We start from the raw sequence: 23,014 nt of genomic DNA, 5'->3' as shown, positions 1-23,014 counted from the left end.
AAATAGACATTACTCCAAAGAAGATAGAAAAATGGCCGATGAGCACATGAAAAGATGCTCAACATCATTAGTCACTAGAGGAACACAAATCAAAACTACGATGAGATACCACTTCATATCCACTAGGATGGCTATAATAAAAAAGATAATAACAAGTGTTGCCAAGGATGTAGAGAAATTAGAACCTTCACATGTTACGGGTGGGAATGTAAATACTGCAATGACTTTGGAAAACAGTCTGGCAGTTCCTCAAATGGTAAACAGAATTACCATATGACCCAGCAATTTTACTTCTAGGTAAATACCCAAGAGAACTGAAAATATAGTTCCATAGAAAAACTTGTATACAAATGTTCATAGCAGCATTATTCATAATAGGCAAGAAGTGGTAACAATAACTCAAATGTCTACCGACTGATGGATTTTAAAAATGTCCATCAATAAATATTGTTCAGCCAGAAAAAGAAATGAAGTACTGATACATGCTACAGCATCCTTAAAAACATTATGCCAGACACAAAAGGGCACATATTTTATAAATCCATTTATATGAAATGTACATAATAGGCAAATTCATAGAAACAGGAAGTAAATTAATGGTTGCCAGAGGCTAGGGGCAAAGAGAATTGGGGAGTGACTGCCAATGGGTAAGAGGTTTCTTATGGGGTGATGGAAATGTTCTGAAATTAGATGGTGATGATGTCTGCATAACTATGAATAAACTAAAAACCATTCGATTCTATACTTTTTAAGGGACTTTAAGGTGAATTTTATGGCACATGAATTATAACTCAATAAAGCTGTTATAAATAAAAAGAGGGAAGTGATCATCAACTGTGTCAAATTGCTGATTGATGAAAAGAAGACTGAAAATGAACCATTAGTTTGGCAATATGGTGGACATCTAACGGCCCTGACCAAAGCTATTTTGGTGGAGTGACAGGAATAAAAGAATTGAATTTTATACAATGCACATCAGAGTACTTAAAACAGTACCTGGCACATACCAAGAAAAAAAAGATGAAAACTAACTCAAATTAATCATAAGCTACAGCTAGTAAGCTTAGGCCCTAAAAGATCCCAAGCAGAACAGTAAAGAAAGCAGAGTTTTCAAATGCTTCGTTATGCTGGTAGTCTCTGTGATACTGAATCAGTTTACTAGGTTAGCTCCAGTGAAGTCTATGTTGGTGAGAGTCTGGCCTGTGTGCTTGTCCTGCTCTATGCAAGGGAGTGCTGGAGCACCCTGTCCATGATTCTGTCTGTAGCCCTCAGGCCAGACTGAGTACTGAGTCTTGGATAGGACCCAGAACTGTGGCTTGCTTTCTTATTGGTGCTTTAGAAAACCTCCTTCTATTCATCTCGACTGCTGCTACTACCACCTGCCTACCACAGCACCACAAGTTTCTGCATTGCCTAGAAGGATGCAGCCCAGAAAGGAAACTCTGCAAGCTGAAGAGTTAAGACACAAGTGTCCTCATCATTGGTGCTCATGCTAACATCAGCTTCCACCAATATTTAAAGAGTTTGTAAGAAGTATTGCTTTGATATTTGTTGTTTCTATTGTTGCTGTACTGAAATAATTTCTCAGTGCCTGGGAAGAAAAAAAAGAGGCTGCAAAGTTATGAAGACAGAGAAATCCCTTACAGCTGAGGAATTACTGCCTCAGAAAGCTTCCTGCAAGAGGTGATATATGTTGAAGAACAGGTAAATTCTGCTAGGTTGAAATGGCAAACATAGCATTTTATGTTAGAAGGAAGCATGTATATATGAATATGCTAAGAATAGAAAGTGCAAGGCAAATTTGTATGACAGCAAAGCTTCCTTTTGAAAGACTTATGGTGGGACAGTGGGAGATAAGCCTGGAAACATAAACTAGAGACCAATTGCAGTGACCTTGAATGCAAAGTGAAGGAATTTAGACTCTTTTTGATAAGTTCTAAGAAGGAGCTCTAGGGAAATTTGAAAAGAGAATGACATAATTTTCATTTTTTAAATGTAACTTTATGGCTTAGTATTATATTCATATGATTCAAATTCTAAAAATTAAAAGAAGGCACATAGAGAAAAATCTCCCTCCCATTCCATTTGTTCACCTAATACATTTCCCCATGGGCAACAATGTATCCATTTCTTACATATCTTTCATTAGATATTCTATACATACACAAGCAGACATTATAAGTGTGTGTATTGTATTCTTTCCCTCTTTTTATACAAATGAAAGCATCTTATACATACTGCTCTGCACTTTGTTTTTTTTTTTGTATGTCAATATATCTTAGATAACTTTCCATTTCAGTAAAGAGCTACCTCATTCTTTTTATAGCTACACAGTACTATATCCCATTGTTTGGACGTGCCAATAATTTATTTAACCAGTATTTCCTGACGAATGTTTAGGTTATTTTTAATCTTTGCTATTAAAAGCAATGCTTCAGAAATAGCCTTGTCCATATGTCACTTCCACATGTGAAAATGTGTCTGCAGGATACATTCCTGTAAGTGGTATTGAGGACTTACAGGGTATATATATTTGTAATTTTGATAAATTTTGCCAATTACCTTCCTTAGAGATTATGCCAATTTATACTCCCATTCCATCAGCAATGTACAAGTGCATATTCCTTCACACCTTTGCCAACACAATATGCTTCATAATTTAGATGTTGCCTTAGGAAGATTAATCAGGTTATATGCATAAGAGGACAACCCCATTTAAATTTAAAACTGGATGAATATAGCATATGCTCTTTGGATAAATTTAATTTTGATTGGGAAAAGTAATTTTAAAGCTACATATCTCCATACTGCCTAGAAAAATGTTCTCTTACTTCCTGTAGCCAAAAAACATTCCATTCGCCAACTCTCAGGTGAGCAGCTTTTAGGGGGAGACGGAAGAAAGGGAATAAGACCTGTAGAGGGCAATGTTGGGCTCTAGGGCTAGGTCAGCACTATAAGCAGCTCCTGGATGCCCCAAATCAGAAATAAGGTTCCGTGTCAGCAAGTCAGATACTAGGAAGAGACAGGTACCTGGGGTAGGGGAAATTCCCACAGGGGCCTATGAGAGAAGCCTCATCAGCTACTGGGGAAATGGCAATCTTATCTCAGCAACAAACCCACGGAGAAGAATTTTTAAATGCAACACAGGACTCTTTCTCAGCTCTTCTAGTGCCTGTGAGCAAATATGTCTCATCCCCAACTCCTGCCTCTCACTCCCACCCGTTCTTTACATCTGATATCCTAAAAGCTCTGCAGCTGCAAACTACTTCCGCTCCAGATGCTCCTCCCTCTTTTGAACAGGTATAGCACCCCAACAAGAGATTGGAAGATAAGGACGGCTTCCTCTTGCTTGAGAACCCTCTTTAGCTCCAATTCAAGCTTCCTCTTGCTTCGGAACCATCTTTCACTCCAATTCTCACAGGATTAGCTTAAGCTCTCTACTTGAGTAATTTAGCCTGATTCAAGCTATGGACGTCAACCAACACCTTATTAAACTGGCCACCACACCAGGTCTCATGCTGGCCAGATAGAGGTCATACTTTAGCCAGCTGGGACCCTGTTAAATAGGGACTCAGAATACCTGAGTGTATGTCTTCTACTGAGAGACGGTTTGCCTTCTGTACTAGATCGTGCAAAAGTTTTTTCTGCCTTAGTCTTTTCTCTCTTAGAACATTCTTAAAATTGTTGAGGCACTTGTTGAGATAAATGGTCTCTGTACACACTTGCTCTAGGCTCAGTCTGCCCTGCTTGGGAGATTCAGGCCTGGAACAAGTCTCACTTCCCAGACACGGAGCCAGAGCAAAACTTGGCAATGAGTTATTAGAAGCAAGAGAGAAGTTGCTTGGATCCTGAGGGGTTTGCTCTCCCTGTGTGGAGATGCCAACTCCACCAGAGACCACACTGAGCAAGCTTTCACTCCCCTGACTCCCAGGGCTCTCCAGTGAGCAATCCTGGGCACCCCCTGAACTCACTGTCCCAAGAAGTCGATCACTGTTCTCTGACTGGGAACCACTCTCATTGCTTTCCAGGTCCTCAGGACTGATGGACCCACTGTTCTCCAGCTTCTGAAACACACCCTGCAGAGCAGAACGAAAGTGGTGAATTGCTCGGCCCAGTTTACTTGTATAAAACTTGATTTCCACATCCTCATCTTCCTGAGAGCCATCCAGAACACAAGAGGACTTGTCAAAGACATCCTTGAGGACGTGAGCAGCACATTCCTCCTCTTCATTCAGGTCAATATGAACCATGTCACTGAAAGTCTCAGGCCCTATGATAATTTCCTCCATCATGCTGTCACAGCTCAGAGCTGCAAGCCTTCTGGACTTGTCTGCCAGAAGGTCCTCTAGTTCCTTTGAGCTCAGAATATCGAGCCCAGCTTCACAGCCCAGGAGCTTGTCCTCTGCGTTTATTCTCTCTGTCTTCAGCAACCCAGACAACGACAGGGAGCTGCTGGCCTCACTTTTTTCGTGGCAGTCATTTTTTGGTTTTCCTACTTTACATGCTTCATGTTTGTGGCTGTACTGTTTGAAAAACTGGGACTTCCCAGAATCCTCCTCTTTTGAGATTAATACTAGGGCAGGTTCCTCAAACCGATGGGGGGTAGACAGAGAAGGCTTTTTCTCTGACAGTTCATCACAGCTGCCACTGATAACTTGAGATGTTCTTGATGTTCCTTTTATTTCATCCCCTAGCTTGGGCACATCACTTTCCTTTGATAAACTGTTCTTCAGTAGAAAGCAAGGGCCTTGCTGCTCAGGGGCCTGGTGCTCTCTCTGTTGATCCTGAGCCTTCATCTGATACGTTCCTGTTATGGGTCCCCTGTCCCCTGTTTCCTTCTGAAGAACTGGTTCATCCTGGTTTAAAGAAGTCTGACTATAATCCTGATGTTGTTGTTGAAAAAATGATATAGACTCCTTCTGGGGATTCTTATAACCCTGTGGGCAGCTTGGTTCTTCTCTGGTGGCAATTCGGACTCCCACATTCTGCAAGAGGATGGATTTCTGCAAGATGAAGTCTCTATGCTCTAGATGGGCAAGCTTCACAACAGTGGGCCTAGGGGAAGGGGATGTGCCTGCCCTGTAAGCCTTTTTAATGTACCTGTTGCACTGCATGCCATTAACACAAAGGTGCGTGGCTAGAAAGCTTTCCACCAGTTCCATAGTATTTTCTCCATCTTGTTCAGGAAGTCCATACAGATACAGAATGGCTTCCTCACTGGGTCTGTCCACATGGGGTTCCTGGGCCTTTTCCCCCTCACACACCTTGGCCAGGGAACAGCTGCTCACCTGTAAGCCTTCTATTTCACTCAGTACTGAGTCTACACAGCTAGAGACTTCATCCACGGAGCCCCGGACTTGGCTCAAGTGCTGCCGCAGCTCAGCAATCTCAGTCTGGAGACGGCTGATGCCTTGCAGCTCTCTGATGATGTATTCTACCACATCCCCCAAAGGTTCCCGCTGTTCACGGCTACAGCCTTGGCCATGGCCTCTGGACCAAAAGGTCTTGGCTTGGTTCCTCTCTGAGGGCTCCTGACAGCTTGTGGTAATGCTGACAGATGAGGGATCCTGAGAACCAGACCCTGAAACATAGGCAGTGGAGCCCAGAGGAAGCTGGCTGTTGTTCTGCTGCCCAAAGCTGCAAAGCTGGGCCAGGTCCCCATCTCTATCTCCACCAATGGCTAAGGCTGCTGACCCACAGCAAGGGGGCAGGGAGTTGTCCTCTGGTAAGGATCCAGCAGGGCCAGAGGATTTGCTCTTGGTGCCACACATGGTCTCTGCCTTAGCCTTATCTGGGGAAAGCCTGGAGGAGGGTCCCAAGGTAACCATGATTTCTTCCTCTGACTCTTGCAACAATCGCTTCATTTTCTCCCTCAGGGTCTGAGGGGTTCTCTGCTTCTTCCTCTTATTTCTGGTCAGGATGCTTAATAGAGATTACCTTGGAAGGCAACAGCCTGTCCTGCTCTTTTCAGTTTGTTTCTAGCAATTATTGCTGGCTGATACTTTGGGCTTAGCCCACAGTGCTGCCTGGAATGGCCCCATGTGTGGCCTCCAAACCTGGCACATGCCCCTGGATCCTGGCTTGATTTATGCTGTAGCTAGTGAAAAAGGAAAATAGTGCACTCAGGTCAGAAAGCAGCAGGATGATTTTAGTTTGAATCAAGTTGTCAAGCAGGAATAAAAACATTATCTCCTAAGATTATAGGAATCAACCCTGACCTGCCTCCCAACCCCAGCCTTAAAGGCTATGGGCAGTCAGTTCTTTCTCATTAGCTTCCCATTACAGTATCAATGTGAAATTAAAATAAAGTCCTTGTGTTCTGGGCAAGTACCCAAAGTCAACGGTATTGAGACAAGCTGCTGGGAGGTAGATGAGGTAAGGTCAATGAGTAACTCCTTATTTGAACTTTCACAAAATTCAGTACTAGGAGTCTGGCTCAGAAATAAACAAACAAATGCTTAACCACCAAGGCTCAAATCACATACACAGTGAAAGACAAGACATGGAATGTTTCTTTCTTTCTTTTCCAGTTTGTTGTTCTGGTGAAGACTCCACTTACTCAAAAGTTTACCCCTGCCTGTGCTTATAGCACAAAGTATTTTCCCTTTGTTGAGTGATGGCAACCATTCACTTGGAGAAAGGACAATGGCAAGCATTTTAAACTTAGCAGGAAAAATATTTCTTTACCTAATTCTAGAATAAAGTGGCACAGTATGCACACACTGTCCAGATGTAGGTGGCATTTAGCATGACAGAGGCAGGTAGAGAGGCAGGTAGCCAAAGACACAGGTATCATGAACTCACAACTGGGGATGAAGGAGGTTTAGGCTTAGCTTGGTGCTCCTGAGCTCCACTTAATACTCTCTAAGGGCTTGCTGCAGCTAATCAATATCTGGGTTTGGCTTTCCTGGCCCACAGAGGATCTTTCAGAGCACCACAATAAGTGATTGTTCAGCACACTGTCCACTGCTCAAGTATTAATAACAAAGGGTTGCTCTAACCCTCTGCCTGGCCTAGAGAGAATATCACATGGGACACGTGGGGGAGGGTTACCTCACAGAGGGCTCTAGGGTGCTTTACTCTTCTCCAATAAGGGAAAGACAGACTTGCCACCAATCTAGTCCCTACACCCTAAGCTATTGGTGACTGCATTACAGAGGCAGAGATGATGATTACCTCATGTGGAGTGAGAATACATTCCCTTTTTACCGAGAATGTGGAGAGTGTACGGAAGCAGTAGAGTGGGAAGTACAAGGGGGAAAGCAGAGATCCAGGAGGCACATGGGACAACTAATACTCCAGTCCTGCTAGGTCTCCTGGGAGGGGTAAGATGGATTGGTGGGAGACATGCTACTCTTCATGTTCTTTGACCAGGGATGCTTTCCCCATTTTCTAGATTTGATGGAGATTTCTAAATCTTCTAAACTCTGCCTCCTTTTATTTTCCCAGTACTCAAGTTAATCCTAAAAGTGAGAAAATGCCTTAAAGAACACAGGCAGACTGCTCTCATGGCAACCCATTTTCAGGAAAGGCCACCACCTACATCTAGTCTGTGGGCCTGGAATTTAAAAGCATTGTGCTTCCCCAGACTAGGAGGAACCAGGACGAGTCAGAGGACTTGGGATAAAGACGAAGCTGATTCTTTTTACTAGAAATAACTAGACCAAGAACCAAGAGACAGAAACTGCATGTACTCCCATTTCACATCTCTCCTTTTCTTTCCAGCTTATCTAACAACTCTAATTCATTGAGGAATTCTTCATCTAAGAACCCTATCCATCCTGTGAGGCATTACTGCTTCACCTCAAGGTCTCGTGGGGCCAGGACCAGCCACGCCCCTAATCTGGCTAACTCAGTCTAGCCTGCGAGGATGTACTACATGCACAATCAGAATTTCTGGGTCTTGGACTTGGTGCCCAGCTGCCTAGGTAGGCCATGCTCCCAAGTCTAGCGGATGCCAAATTCTTCCTTCTCTCTTCCCACAAGGACAAAATCTGAATTTCCAAAGATACTCCTTTTTTTTTTTTTTCCCTCCCCAACCATGTAGGGATTGGGTATCCCTGATTTACTCTTGGTATTAGCCATGAACAATGTTCCTGGCTCTACAAGGGCTGGAGCTGCCAAGTGGCCTTTCAAGTTTGTCTTTAAAAAAGAAGTACTGCAGCCGGGCGCAGTGGCTCACGCCTGTAATCCCAGCACTTTGGGAGGCCAAGGCAGGCAGATCACAAGGTCAGGAGTTTGAGACCAGCCTGGCCAATATGGTGAAACCCCCTCTCTACTAAAAATACAAAAATTAGCTGGGAGTGATGGCGGGTGCCTGTAATCCCAGCTACTCGGGAGGCTGAGACAGGAGAATCGCTTGAACCCAGGAGGCAGAGGTTGCAGTGAGCCAAGACCACACCACTGCACTCCAGCCTGGGCAATAGAGCAAGACTCTGTCTCAAAAAAAAAAAAAATTAGAATTGCTTAGTAAGCTTAGTAAACTAAGACAGAAGCTCTGTGTACAACTACATGAAGCCATGAGCAAGTGCTACTGGACTGACATCAAGAGACTTAAGTTTGGGTCTTGTTCCACCAGTGACCTTGGATTAAACACTTGACCTCTTTGTGAATTAGTTTCCTCATCTGTAAAGTGGGGAAGATAATTACCGGAATGTTATTATATAAAGCTAAAATGAGAGATCTGTACTTAGTAAATTGTAAAGCACTGTCCTGTTGTTATTGCTACTGATGTGGCAAGTCCCTGAGTCAATAAAGTAGGGAAACCCATATCTAAAGCAAGCATCCAACCACCTAACTGGCACAATCTGAGTGAGCCATGACTTCTACTTCTGCCCCAGACTCCTGCCTTTCCCAGTCCCTTCTAATGGTCTGCAGCAGTGCCTGGAATCCTACGAGAAGACTGTCACCCTTAAAGTTAGTCCTGCTTTCTCCTAGAAGTTTTCTTTTTAAGGTAAGGAGAAGGAGGAGTAAATCATTCAGTTTCCAACACCTCATTCAAGTGTCAGGAGGCCGGCCATCTCTCAGACAGCCTGAAAGCATGAGGAAGGGACAAATGGCTATAGGAGCCAAGCTTTACCTTTCCAATGCTGGTGAGGCCCAGAATTCATTGCCAGGTCTTCTAAGGCCAGCCTCACTTTGGTCCAGATAAGGCAGTTTGTCGGGAACAATAATGAAGCTGAGTCCCCTGCTACTGATTCAGTGTAGACCAGGCTAACCTGGGGACTATCTGCTTCTGCCCCTCAGATCAATACTGCAGACATAAGTTTTTGTTTTGTTTTGTTTTATTTTTTTTTAGTAGCGATGGGATTTCTCCATGTTGGTCAGGCTGGTCTCGAACTCCCGACCTCAGGTGATCCGCCCATCTCACCTCCTAAAGTGCTAGGATTACAGGTGTGAGCCACTGTGCCCAGCCCTCCAGACACACTTGGCCTCATTTCCTGAACATATTACAAGGTATTCCTTTCCAAACTACAGTGCTTACGACACTGGCTGGCTAGCCACACAGGGGGCAAATGGCATAGCCACTGGGTTCACAGTCCTTTCCTGTGGCCTCCTGAAGACGGAAGGCAGAGCTTCCTGGTTCCCCATGTTACTGACAAATAGGAAATTTTCAACTAAAGCTGCCATAGCAACTTCTCCCAGCCTCAAACAAAGATGCTTGCTTCCATATTAAACAAACAAAAGCCTCCACACCTTCTTCTGAGTTGGTAGCCACTGCCATGGGATGAACTTTGAACTCAAGAATCCCTTCTGGTGATACAGAAGGGGCACCAAACTCACTTAGTAATCCAGTCTTTGGGCTTTGAAGCAGCGGATGAAGCTCGATGTGATGCTCAGAGGACCAACCAGTCACTGTGCTGAGCTCAGTAGAATATCAGAAGCCAGAATGGGCTGAAAGGGCAACCCTCAAGGACAGGAGGCCCAATTCACCTCCTTCCCAGCCTCTCTTTGCTACTACTGTCCACACAAGTGAAATGACAGGCAGCAAACTGTAAGAAGGACCATCTGATCTCCAAGTCAGTTGAACTGCATGAGTACTTACTGTGTGTGCCAGGGAGATAAGATGCAGTCCCTGCTCTCTAATATATTAAGATTTGGAGAGAAAAATATATATATAGATGATCACAATATAAAGTGATACATATAATAAAAGTTATAATAAAAAGTAAGCATTTAGCTGGGCACAGTGGCTCACGCCTGTAATCACAACACTTTGGGAGGCCAAAGCAGGAAGATCCTTTGAGCCCAGGAGTTAGAGACCAGTATGGGCAAGGTAGGGAGATCACGTCTCTACAAAAAATAAAAAATTAGCTGGGCATGGTGGCATGTGCCTGTGGTCCCAGCTGCTTGGGAGGCTGAAGTGGGAGGATCGCTTGAGCACAGGAGGTTGAGGCTGTACTCCAGCTTGGGTGACAGAACAAGACCCTGTCTTAAAAAAAAAAAAAAAAAGAAAAAGAAAGTAAGCATTTAATTCAGGGGTTGGGAATGGAAAGGAGGTGAGAGTCCCAGCAAAATGAGGCAGACAAGGCCACAGAAAAGTAATGTTTGAGCTAGGATGGGGTAAGTAGGCTCTGGAGTCCACCTAGCTTTGGAGTTTCCTTTAAGATACCCAGTGTTATCTGTCTGCCCTACTTTGTTGGCCTGTTGACTCTGGACAACTCTCCAAATTTCATACACACACATTCTGACAAAAACCATACCTTTCTGTGCTCTTTTCCTAAGGACTGCCTAAGGCTGGGAAAAATAAGGCAGCACTTTCAAGGACTATCTGCATTTGAAAAGGGAACACATCAAAACAAAATGAATTAATCAAAAAGATTAAAGCTTTAATGATGGAAAGCTAACAATTACTGCAGAGAGTAGACCCCTTAAATCACATTGCATCACCACCAGCCTACCAACAAAAAAGAGAAAGGAAAACACCTCAGTTTTTTGAAATGGCTGATTCTTTTATCCTTCTCTCTGACTTGTCAAATAAATGTGATTAGGAATGTAACGATTCCTTGTAAAAATTGCTTCTGACCCAAATTTGGCTTACAGGAAACAACCAGGGGATCTCTAGGAACAGGTCAGGACTTGATGTACATATATCAAGCAGCTTCCCAGTTTGTGTGAAACAATCCCACCAAGCAGAAATCCAAGAGCTCTGAGCCCCCAACAGAGGACAGAGCATTTCTGGGCCATATATCAATTATGCTGTATGGCTAATACGGGCTAAGAGGAATGGATTTCTAGGGCCACAGCAGGTATGGGGATTCTCAGGATGCTATTCATCAAAATGATCAGGGCACAAGATATGGCAAGTGAGATTAGCCAAAGGGAATGGGAAATGCCCTAGATCAAAGGCTTAGCAAGGTCCCAGCATTGCAGTTCCTAGGAATTGTCATCCATCCTCATCAGCATTAACAGCAGCCCCATTTATAGGCCAGAAGCTAGACATATACAAGGGAAAGAAAACTTCAAGCCTCTATATCCAAGAAGGGAGACAATCTCAGGTAACATACAGTTAAAAGACAGTGGCATGAGGGCGGACCTAGCCTTCAGAGGTCGGGCATATCAATACCTCATAATGGAGACTGAACGCCAGGCATGAGAGCAGGCTATTCTGTGCCCTGCCCAGGGCTCCCTTTCAGCAGTAGCAAGGTTTATTATACCAAGGAGTACAACAAACCGCACAACAAATACAATCACACCCAGAATCTAACCCATGACAAAGACTCTTCTTTGACCAAACATGAGTCAGGCTCCTCTGAGTCCTCTTTCTGAGTAGGCCCTTGACATTGGCTCATTTAGTCCAGTTTTAACAAGAATCCAGCCAGGTCATTTTAGTGAAAATTCCCACCTTTGATTTCGGATCAAATTCCTCATCTTTCACCCTTAGTATCTGTCTATGCTTGATATCTGACCAAATTTCTTATCCCCTACCCCTGATATCTTACCACCTTGGCCTGCCTTCAGCAGAAATCCTGTCAAGTAAGTTTAGCCAAAATCCCCTTTGACACTTCATCCTAGTAATTTCCATCCACTGATCCCCCACCCTGCTCCTTGGCTAAATTCCCACTTTTCCTTATATTTGGAGTTGAGCTCAACTGTTCACCCCTACTACAAAACCCCAGTGTTGTCGTCCCCCCACATAAAGTCTGTCTTATCATCTCTAATAAGTGTCAAAATAATTTTTTGTTTAACACTCACATGCCCTCTTTTTCCTTACTACCTCCTGCTCTTGTGAGTAGACTGAAAGAGATATGAGCGCAGGAGAATCTACTCACTGAACACCCCACCACAAAAAACCCATCTCTATCCTCTTACTCTAGAATTTCCTTCATAGAACTTATTCCCATCTGATAGATAATATATTTGTTTGTTTGTTCATTATCTGTCTCCCTCCCCGACCTCTGTATCCTAAAACATGAGCAGGGACTTTGTTTTGTTCATAACTGTATCCTCAGCACCTAAAACAGTACCTGTGCTTAAAAACAAAAAACAAAAAAAAAACACCCAAAACAAACCACCCCTGTCATTGAATAAAAGAAACCAGAACATAGTTGGACAAACCCTTTAGAGGGTGTCTAGACCTGGAATCTCACACTATATTGTGATCTAGGCTATGGAGTAGTCTTATCATCATAGTGCTTTTCTATATTTTGAATTTGAAAGTCTTTAGGCAGGGCAGGTACTGTAGCTTCTCAAAAGCCCTACTACCCTTGACCTAGAATGAGACCCTTGTTGTCATTAATCTGTTTTCCTGTGGCAGACTACTAGATGGGAGGCTCCTATTCAAAGATCCACAGCGGGTGTGAACTCTATTACACTGGAAGCTGTGTCTTATTTGTTTCTGAATTTCCAGTGCCTAGAACAGGGCATTACTATGCCTGACACACAGTGAGAATTCATTGTCATGGAAAGAATAAATGAATTGATGGCAGAGCTGAATTAGAATCCAGGTCTCCTAATTTTCTCATCCATTTCTGTTTCCATGACAACATGCTGCATTCAAGTTCTAGGTTTCCTTCTAGATTGATGGCTTACAGTCCTCTTTCATTGTAAAACTAAGGTGGAAATCTTGCCCCAGTTGTACTTAAAATTCTCTGGGAACTCACTCAGGACAAAAAAAGAAAAAAGGAAAAAAAAAAGAGGGTGGGGGCATGGCAGCACTGGTCTCTGCCAGACTGTCAATTAGCTGCTATCTCTCCAGTGTATGAGACTGGCAAGGAGAGGCCCTGCCTGTCTCCTGTTATCCCAGGGATGCTGTGATGGGGCTCCTATCCCCCACCCCAAGTTGGAAAAGCTGCCCTGATCCTTGTGCTAGTGATGGGTGAGTCTAGAGCAGAACTGACTAACAGAAATATAATGTGAACCACATGTGTCATTTTAAAATTTCTAATAGCCACATAAAAAGGAAACAGGTAGAATTAATTTTAATATATTTTATCTAACCCAATAGCCAAAGTATTATTTCAACATGTAATCAATATAAAAAATTATTAATCACATACTTGCATTTGTTTCCTATACTAAGTTCTTGAAATCTAGTATGTATCTTATGTTTAGAATGCATCTCAAATTAGACTAGCCATATTTCAAGTACTCAGCAGTCACATGTGGCCAGTAGCTACCACATTGGACAGCACGGGTCTAGAATTCTGGGGTGGGAAATACTCTGGAGAGCCTTCCAAACTTGGCAGTAGAAGCTCACTGCAAAGGGCACACTGTCATCCCAGAGGCAGTTGAATGTTACGTTCTTTCACTCATCTTTTCACCTGCTCACTTTGATCCTGGCTGGAAGCAGCCCGTTTCCATTTTGTGTGAGGTTCAATCCTCCTCAAATCTACAAAAAACAAAGTATCAAGGCCCCAACCTGCAGAAGATGAGAGCTTTTCTCCCTCTCAACCTGACCCTTTCATGGTACCCCGCTTCTTTCCAATACTCTGCAGAAAACCATAGGATAAACCTGATTACCTCAACAGAAGCTTCCCCTTCACATGGAAAGCTAAGAAACCTCTCACAGACAAGAACATAATTTCAATGCAACTGGACCAAGAGCTTGCTATCCTATCCAACTCATACTAGAGGGACACACAGTAGTAAGAGATTATATTTGTTTAGAATTTTCAGTTTATATGACTCCTATTTTATCATCACAACAACCCCCTATGAGGCAGGAGGGTTGTTGTTATTGTTCTGATTACACTGATTTCATAGATGAGAAAAATGAAGCTCAGAGAGGCTAAATGACTTGAACAAGGTCACTGAGTATAGCTCGGATTTAAAAGTGAGTCTTCAATCTGCAAAGTTAGTGCTCTTTCTTCATACATGCAAAACACAAGTGGACAGACTGTCTATTGCGCATGTGTGCATATATTCAAGACTGAGAAAACTCAGGATGACTTTTCTGTTTATACGGCATATGCACACATGAAACGGATGAATTAATACATTAGGATGGTGGTTTTTTCTCTTTCTCTCTCTCACATATACACACACAGGAAGGGTGGAAATGATACAGAATATATTCAAGAACAGAAAGGTTACTTGAGTACATGCATACACACAGGAGATGAAGGGATGGATTATATATGTATGTGCGAGTAGGGAGAGACGAATTTTGCATATTCATATATGCAAGCTGGATGAATGAGTTGTCTATACATATGTACATGCAGGAGAGGAATGGACAGGTCATTTATTCATAAACACATATGGACACATGAAAAAGGAGAAACAGATCATTTGTGCATATGAGTATGCACACATCCAGAGGGTGGTTGGGTTATCTATATACATACAGGAAAGTACCACAGAGGAATGGATGGTCAGATTATCAGCACACAAACACATGCACGTGAAGATTCTACCCCAGTGCGGCGTATGCTACTTTTCACTCATTATAATGACCCCCCTCACCAGCAAGTTGACTCAAGCAATTATGTAATTAATGTAGCTGCTCCATATTCCACCCACAAATGCTTTCCTTTTGCCCTGCTTGTTGTTCAGTCAGTCATACACACTCGGTACCACTTACCTTGCTGCTACAACCAAAATAAGGGTTAAGGAAATTAAAAAAAAAAAATTAAAACCATGAATTCTCAAGTTTTAGAATGCAAATGCTGTCTTTAAGAGGAAATCCATCCAGGAGCACTCCTTGGTTTGACAGAGAAGCCACAGGATGAACTTTCTGAGCCAAAGCACCACTGCTTGCCCAACCGACAAACAGAGCCAAGGAGCTATTATTCTCAGTTGCGCCCAGCTGGCTGGCTCCACGGTACAAAGTTGATGACAGAAACAATGCCCTGCAAAAAAACCCCTCAGTGAAGGGATCGGCAGGAGTCTTACTGGCTGCAAACGTAGAAATCTAATCTGGTCCACACCTCTCTGGCAAGGGGGATTCTGAGATCAGCCTGCTGAAGGCAACAGCATCCAAACTTCAACTGAATGTGGAATTCTAACTCAATCGATTCCGGGCTTTGAGACTGAGGCAGAAAGCAGGGCAGCTCCTGCTCCTGCTGCTGCTCCTCCTCCTCTCCAGCTGCTTCCTGCCTGCAACCTCCCATAGGCACCGGCCCTCCTCACACGTTCCTGGCGCACACACCCCCTTCCCAGCACACTCACGCACACACAACCCTTGCCAGCAAGCTCACTCACACACCCTTGGTAAGTGTCTCTCCCTTTTGCTAAAAATACAGATCTTACTCTCTCCCCTCCTCCATTTCCTTCCCTCGTTCTTCTCCTCCCTCCTTTCTTTTCCCCTATCTACCTCTCTCACATCTGGGCTATAGGATATAAACAGACACAGATGGAGACCTATACTTTCAGGAGCTCCTAGTCTCAGGGAAGCCGGAACACAACATGCCAGCCATGGAACTGCTGGAGCACAATACAAAGGGAGCCTTCCCTTCTACTGAGAACAGCTCTAAGTTGGTTGGTTTCGTGTGTATATAATCTGTTGTCAGCATTTGGCAAAGCTGAAGGATAGGTACAGTGATCAAGTGCAGTTAAAATTAAACAGTGCCATGTTCTTGGAGTAGACATCTAGTCCAGTTCTTACTGAACAACCACCACAAGAGAATCAACTGGAAAATAAGAGCTCCCTCAGGCTATGCCAAAGCAACAACCCGGGAGAAGGAGGGGAAGTTAGGTGAGCTGAGCTGAACTCTGTACTGCAGAAGTCTAGACCAAAGATGGTTTCGGAATCCAGAATTAGGAACAAAGTAACCTAAAGTGATATCACAATGACCAAAAAGCTGCCTAAGGTTCAGGGCCCCTTTTATGACCCCAAATTTCATAACTCTTCTTTGCCAATGGATGCCCTATCTCCCTGGAGACTCACTAGCCAGATGGCTCTCATGTGACCCTAATTCCTAATAATTCAACAATTCTAGTTAGGACTCACTGGGAAATTGAATGTCCTTATCTTCAAAGAACACTCGAGTTGTTCACTGCAACATAATGTCCGAGCACAAGCCAGGACCCCTTGAAGCTCTGGAGAATAAAATGCCAAATACATGAAACATGATATCCCCTTTCCACTCTGCAACCACAGGACATGAAAAACATCGCTTCCTGAACCTAGATAACCTCAGAATCCTTCTCAATACAGAGCTCGATCAGCCAGTAACAATCCAGTGAAGTCATTCCTCTTCTGACTCCCCTGAGCTTGATCTTATGAGAAAAGGCCCTCTTCCTCCTTAGGCCAACAGTAGGCGGGCAAGTTTGACTTACCCAGCATGCCCAAACCAGGCTCTCAAACCTTGTGACTTCTGCTGCCCTGCAACATTCCTCATGGCAATCCACAATAGAGTATGGCCTCTTTAGCCCACAAATCAGGTAGTCAGTCTATGGGGGCCATCCTAGGATCTGTCATTGCAGAACAGGCAGCCCTTTATGGTAGATAAAACAAGCATTTAAATTAAGAATGATTTATTTGCCTTATCCAAGATCCTGAGAAGAAAGGGTTGATTTCAGAGCCAACATGTGCCTCCCTACTGCCTTCTTCCAATAACATTGCTTCCCCCTCAACCAAGGAAGAAAATTTAGATTCCAAGAGATGCTAAACAACCCATTTCTTAGCCATCCACCTCATTATGCAGCCAACACTGACAGCAGAGCACATACCTCCTAACCTAGTTGGGAGCTGGCTAGATGACAGAAGAGATAAGGCCTGACAGCACAACTATAACCACATCTAAATACAGAGGAAAAAATAACTTGAAAACTGTCAAGTTTCTGTGGAAGTCACAGCCAATTTACTGTGGAGTTTCCCATCCTTCAACCAGAAGGAGGTAAAGGTTTAAAACAAGAAATATAGGGAAGATTGATTAAATTAGAATTCCCTCCCCAAAATCTGCAGCCACTCATAAAGAGCCCAGAACAGCGGCTGTCACTATCAGGTTTCGTCAGGCTTCCTAGGCTAAGGAGAAGCTCAAACTTTCAAGAGTGGGAAAGATTCCCCAGAGGTAGGACCCTGCTAGAAGAACCTACTTCTTCCTGCCTAATTGACAAAGTGGCCCCAAGGCCTGGCTAAGGCCTCCAGATGGCATTCCTGAGGCTAATGGAACCCACCCTGTCTTGTCACCCAAACACATCCAGCCCATTTTTCTAAGCAGCTTGGGCTTTCCAGAAAAACAAAGGCTCAGGCAGTAGAAGACGTGATTAGCACATGAGGCACAACAAATCTGCTATCTCCAGTTATAATCTTCAAACTTCACAGGAGAGCTCATGCAGCTTTGACCACAAATTACCTTTGTATCTTTCCACCTTCCCATGTTCCAGCAAAAGCAAGAAACAGAGTAAGTGGGGAAGTGGGAAACAGTCAACGAAAGCTCTTGTAAAAGAACACAGCCCCTTCTGCCACTGCTCTATAGGGCCCACAGAGTGCCAGACACCACAGGGCCAAAGGACATCAGGACTCCTCAGTGGACTAGCTCTTTGGGACAAGCAGGCAATTTGTTTTGTGAGCCACATGGGCAACAATGCAGCCCCCTCATCACAGTGGATCTGGCCCTGGGAAAGCCTGAGTAGGCCGAAAGGCTGGGGTGCTCTTTAGAGGTAAGAAATAGCACAGCACCCACCTCAGTTGGGAAGCTTCCTCAAAGTAGGCTGCTCAGGAGCTAGCTGGGCAGAACTGGAAAAACAGATTGGGTTAAGAAGGAAAAGGCATTTATCCAGAAGCTGTGAAATGCTCTGAACAGACATTCTCAAGGTCTGGTTCCCAATTTAAATCCTTGCAGGGATCTTCGCCTAGAGACAGATGAGTCAAGATGGAAATTCAACATGATACACTGACGCTCACGCAGAGTTGTGGGAAGGTTCAGACCTGCAGGAGTTCTAAAGGGGAGCCGAATGGGTGGGTTAGTCAGAAAACCACCTGGCATACAAAATTCATCTTCAGCTAAAGCAACTGAGTGGTGTCACAGGAATACTAGAGGAGGGCCTCACCAATCACAATTCTCCTCACTCATACAAAGTAGTCTAAGTCTCCCTGACGCTAGATACAACTGGTCTAGAAGCAAAGAATATGCCTGCTCCAAACCTGGCCTGCCTTTTCAGGTGTCAATGCCCGAGACAGGCTGGGTCAGGACCAGCAGGTGCTTACCTTATTGTCCAATATCAACACAGATGCAAGGTACAAAGGATGGGTGCGGCCAATGTCTATATCATGCAGGAGTCAGCTTGTGACAGTTTTCTACTGCTGAGGAAAGCCAGAAGCAACATGAAAAAGCTGACATATAGTCACACAGCTGGGATTTATTTCATGAGGAAGATGGTTTTTCTGGTGGTTAAGAAATGTCATTTTTCCCCCTGTAGAATGATGCCCTCCCTACACCATGGAGAAACCATATGCAGCAAAGAATGATGGGCAACGGGAGGTAATCCTGCTCCTTCCCTGAGGAGCATGCCATCCTCGGGGAGTGACAAGCCTGGCAGAGATGTGCTGACTTTACTGATGCACTAAGACATAGCTGCTTTGTTACCTAAACAGACCCGACAAGCTGCAAGGCAGGCCCTCAGAGTCATAAATTGCTGACAAGTCTTAGTCCTACAATCAGGTCAAAGACCATCCCTAATTAGCAGAAACTTGAACATAAGGAGCTGATAAACTTCTTGGAACTGGCCAGCTAACCAGTTAGGTTTTCAGCCTGTACCTCCAAAGACTGTGGCCCCATATCTATTTCAGGACCAAATAATTAACAATTCGTAATCATAAGAAACCTGTATGTCTACTGCCCTCTCACATAAACCTGACCAAAAGTCACAGCTCCCAGATTTAGGACTAATGCCGGTCCTAAAGTAGCATTTGTTTATATATATACATCCCAGCCCAAGGCACAGAGTACATTGGCCCTGCCTCAATCTCTATACCCAAAGGAAACAAAGAGGCCATATACTGAGGATCCTCTAAAAGGAATCCAAAATTTGAAATCCCAGGGAGAAATGAACCTCTTGTACTAAGTGGAGACTAACTGGGTTAATATTGATCAAATATCCCCTCAGTTCTTTGTGGCTTGTTCTAAGGTACATCGAAGAATAAGATATACGGCAAACCCAAATCTGGAGAATTCTCTTGGCTTAGGCCCCTGTTTCTATAGTCTTGTGGAAATATGTCCCTAACCAGCAGATGAGTTTCAAGTGTCTTCAGATTCAATGAAGGGATCCCAAAGAGGTGGGTTTTTCCCTACAGGATTCTCCAAATATTCAAAAGCATCTGATATGAGGTACTGAATTACAGGAAGGTAGCTAAAGTACAAAGGGGAAAAGAAGACTTGACTGGAGGCATATCCTTCACTGGCGATCTCTGACAGTAAGAGGGAAGCATGGTGGAAAGAAAGGGAAGCACTCAACTAGATAAGTCAGAAGAGAGAACTACATGTTTAGAGCCCTAGGCTGCCAGCTCACCCATATCAACCCCACGAAGAGATGAGTTCTCTGCTCAGATACTGGATCATTGGAATCCATATGTTCTAATTCTTTACCCAGTGAGAGAGAGGCCCTTTGTGCCTCTGCCATAATCTATTTTACCTTCTTATCTATCAATGTCTCCTCTGCAATCTTTAGTCCAGGCTTATTTCTCACTTCAACTATTGCAAAATATTCATTCTTCCTAGTCTCCATTCCTTCAGAACCACCTCCCACTCACTCCTCTTTACCCTTGATCCATGATGTACAATTTGGTAGGGGGATATTTCTAAGATGTACGTAAGTTTTTGTCACTCATTTTCTTAAAATCCGTCAGTGACTGTGAAAAAAAAAAAAAAAAAAATCCTAGTTCTTTACCATGTTATCAAAGTTCTTTCTTGACCTGCCCATGTCTAGAGGAATTTGGCTTCCCAACATTCTAACTTTAGTCAAAGCAAACCGCAAACCCCTTGCACTCACTTAATGTGCCATCTCATCCTTTCTGTTTCCAGATGGCCCTATCTAGAGTGCCATCAGAGTAAACATCAGGATGGTGAGAAGGTAGGAACCTTCTTTGTCAGAAGATAAGACTTGTAAATAAACATGAAAAACTACTTTGGTACCTGTTATGGGTTGAATTGCCTGAACGTCTGCGTCACTCCAAAATTCATGTTAAAATCCTAACCCTCAAGGTGATGGTATTAGGAGGTGAGCCTTTGGGGAGGTGAACAGATTATGAAGGCAGAGGCCTAATGAATGGGATTAGTGCCTTTATAAAAGAGGCCCACAGGAGTTCTTTTGCCCCTTCCACCATGAAGACGCAGTGAGAAGGTGCTGCCTATGAACCAGAACACAGGCCCTCACCAGACACTGAATCTGCCAGTGCTTTGATCTTGAACATCCCAACCTCCAGAAATGTGAGAAATAAATTTCTGTCATTTATAAATTACCCAGTTTATAGTATTTTGTTAAAGCAGCCCAAATGAACTAAAATAAATTGTGTTCTCCCAAATTTCAGATGTTGAAGTCCTAACCCCCAGCACCTCAGAATGTGACCTTATTTGGAGACACAGACTTTAAAGAGGCAATCACATTAAAATGAAGTCATTAGTGTAGGCCCTAGTCCAATATGATATAAAAAGGGGAAATTTAAACATAGGGATACACAGAGGGAAGAATATGTGAAAAGAAATAGGGAGAAGATATCATTAAGGACTACAAGTCAATAAGGATTATAAAGATCCTTCCCTCACAGCCCTCTGCAGAAACCAACCCCACCAACACCTTAATTTTGGACTTCCAGCTTCCAAAACTATGAGACAAGAAATTTCTCTTGTTTAAACCACCCAGTCTGTGGTACATTGTTATGGTAGCCCTAGCAAGCTAATATAGTACCTTTCAGAATTACTACTACAATTCCACATAAAAATATTTTACAAAGTTAATAAATGAACACCTAGTACACCTGTAGTCCCAGCTACTTGGGAAGCTGAGGTGGGAAGATAACCTAAGCCCAGGGCGTCAAGGCAGCAGTGAGCCATGATCACACCACCGCACTTCAACCTGGGTGACACAGCGAGACCCTTTCTCAAAAAAATAAAATAAATAAAAAACAAAAAATAAATGAATACCTATTAAGTAACAACATCTTGTTAACAGGCATAATGAAAAGATACAATCCTTGCCCTTAAGAAGTTCATAACCTAACGGGGGAAATGTTAAAGCATGAGGCATTGTTATACCCATGTTATATATTCTGAGGGAGAGGAGTGTTAGATTTTATGTTTGATGGGGTAGTAAGAAAGTATATATGGAAGAGGAAGTGGAGGAGAAAAAAAAGATGATAAGTACTGCTTGAACACATTGTATGAAGTGGCTATGAACATTCAGGTGACAATATCCACAGGAAGCTGGATAAAAAAGTCTGGAACTCATGAAAGAGGACTGAAGTAGAGATAGTAATTTGAGATTTATCAGTTACAGGTTAGGACATGGATGAGCTTAACTAGAGAAGAAAATGAGGTAGAAAACAAAGCCTGGGAATTATCAAGTTTTAAGAGGCAAGCAGAGAAAGAGAAATGCTATGAAGAAATCAAAGATAGGGCCAGGGGCAGTGACTCAGGCCTGTAATCCCACCACTTATGGAGGCTGAAGCAGAAGGACTGTTTGAGGCCAGGAGTTCAAGACCAGCTTGGACAACATAGGAGGACCCCATCTCTACAAGAAAAATTTAAAAATTAGCCAGGTCTGGTGGCACGTCCTTGTAGTCCTAGCTATTCTAATCCCAGCTACTTGGAGGCTGAAGCAGGAGGTCTGTCTGAGCCCAGGAGTTCAAGGTTACAGTGAGTCGTGATTGTGCCACTGCACTCCAGCTTGAGTGACAGAGCAAGACCCTGTCTCTTTAAAAAAAAAAAAAAAGAAGCCAAGAAGGAAGACTATTTTACAGAGAAATCAGTCAACAGTTTTATCTCATCTGTCATTAACAAATGCTCCAGGAGGTTGGTTTTCATCTAAAATGATCCTCCTAACTTGTCTTATTTGGCTGGTTAAGTCTGAGTGTTCTCAGTTGAGGACTGAATAAATACATTTCCTTAGCATGCTTGAAGGTGACAACCAGCAAAGAGAAGAAGAAGCTTAAAGAATGGGCTACAACTCACCTCTTTCCCTTTGGCTTCAGGAAGTTTACTGAAGTCTTACAATATGACTGTACTTCACGGCATAGTGGTAAATAGCAGCTGCATTGTCCACAGGAAGAATGCAACATGTCACTTGCAAGAGGCCATGGATCTCCCCCATGACATATGATTGCAAACACAGGAAGCAAGTTATCCCTTGATTTCCATCTTTAGAAGCTCATGTTATTTTATTTCTTGGCCATTTCCTGATACTTAACTGCTAACTTAGTATTCTCCGGGAATTCCTCTGAGAAGACTTCTCTGATCACCCTAATTCAAAGGGCTTGTTCCTTAAAGTCCTGTGGCAACTATTTTCAGTCAAAACCACAATGAGATACCATCTCACTCCAGTTAGAATGGCCATCATTAAAAAGTCAGGAAACAACAGGTGCTGGAGAGGATGTGGAGAAATAGGAACACTTTTACACTGTTGGTGGGACTGT

The 23,014-nt window shown here is 43.4% G+C and overlaps 1 protein-coding gene across 7 annotated transcripts in view; it reads right to left on the bottom strand.

Annotated features, from left to right (window-relative positions):
• Nucleotides 1-23,014, bottom strand: part of UNC13B (unc-13 homolog B) — a 165,889-nt gene that overhangs the window by 46,729 nt on the left and 96,146 nt on the right. For 2 of the 7 annotated variants that reach the window (XM_032164080.2, XM_058445499.1), the window contains exon 1: nucleotides 3,581-5,975. The exons of the other annotated variants lie outside the window; for them this stretch is intronic. In XM_032164080.2, the coding sequence (XP_032019971.1) occupies nucleotides 3,581-5,864 (2,284 nt within the window). In that variant the 5' untranslated portion in view covers nucleotides 5,865-5,975. Of the gene's footprint in view, nucleotides 1-3,580; nucleotides 5,976-23,014 lie in introns of those variants that run through there. 7 annotated transcript variants of the gene reach the window in all.

This window comes from Hylobates moloch, unplaced genomic scaffold (genome assembly GCF_009828535.3).
Source record: "Hylobates moloch isolate HMO894 unplaced genomic scaffold, HMol_V3 SCAFFOLD_10, whole genome shotgun sequence".
Taxonomy (NCBI): Eukaryota; Metazoa; Chordata; class Mammalia; order Primates; family Hylobatidae; genus Hylobates; species Hylobates moloch.
This window is presented reverse-complemented; position numbering and strand designations above follow the sequence as displayed.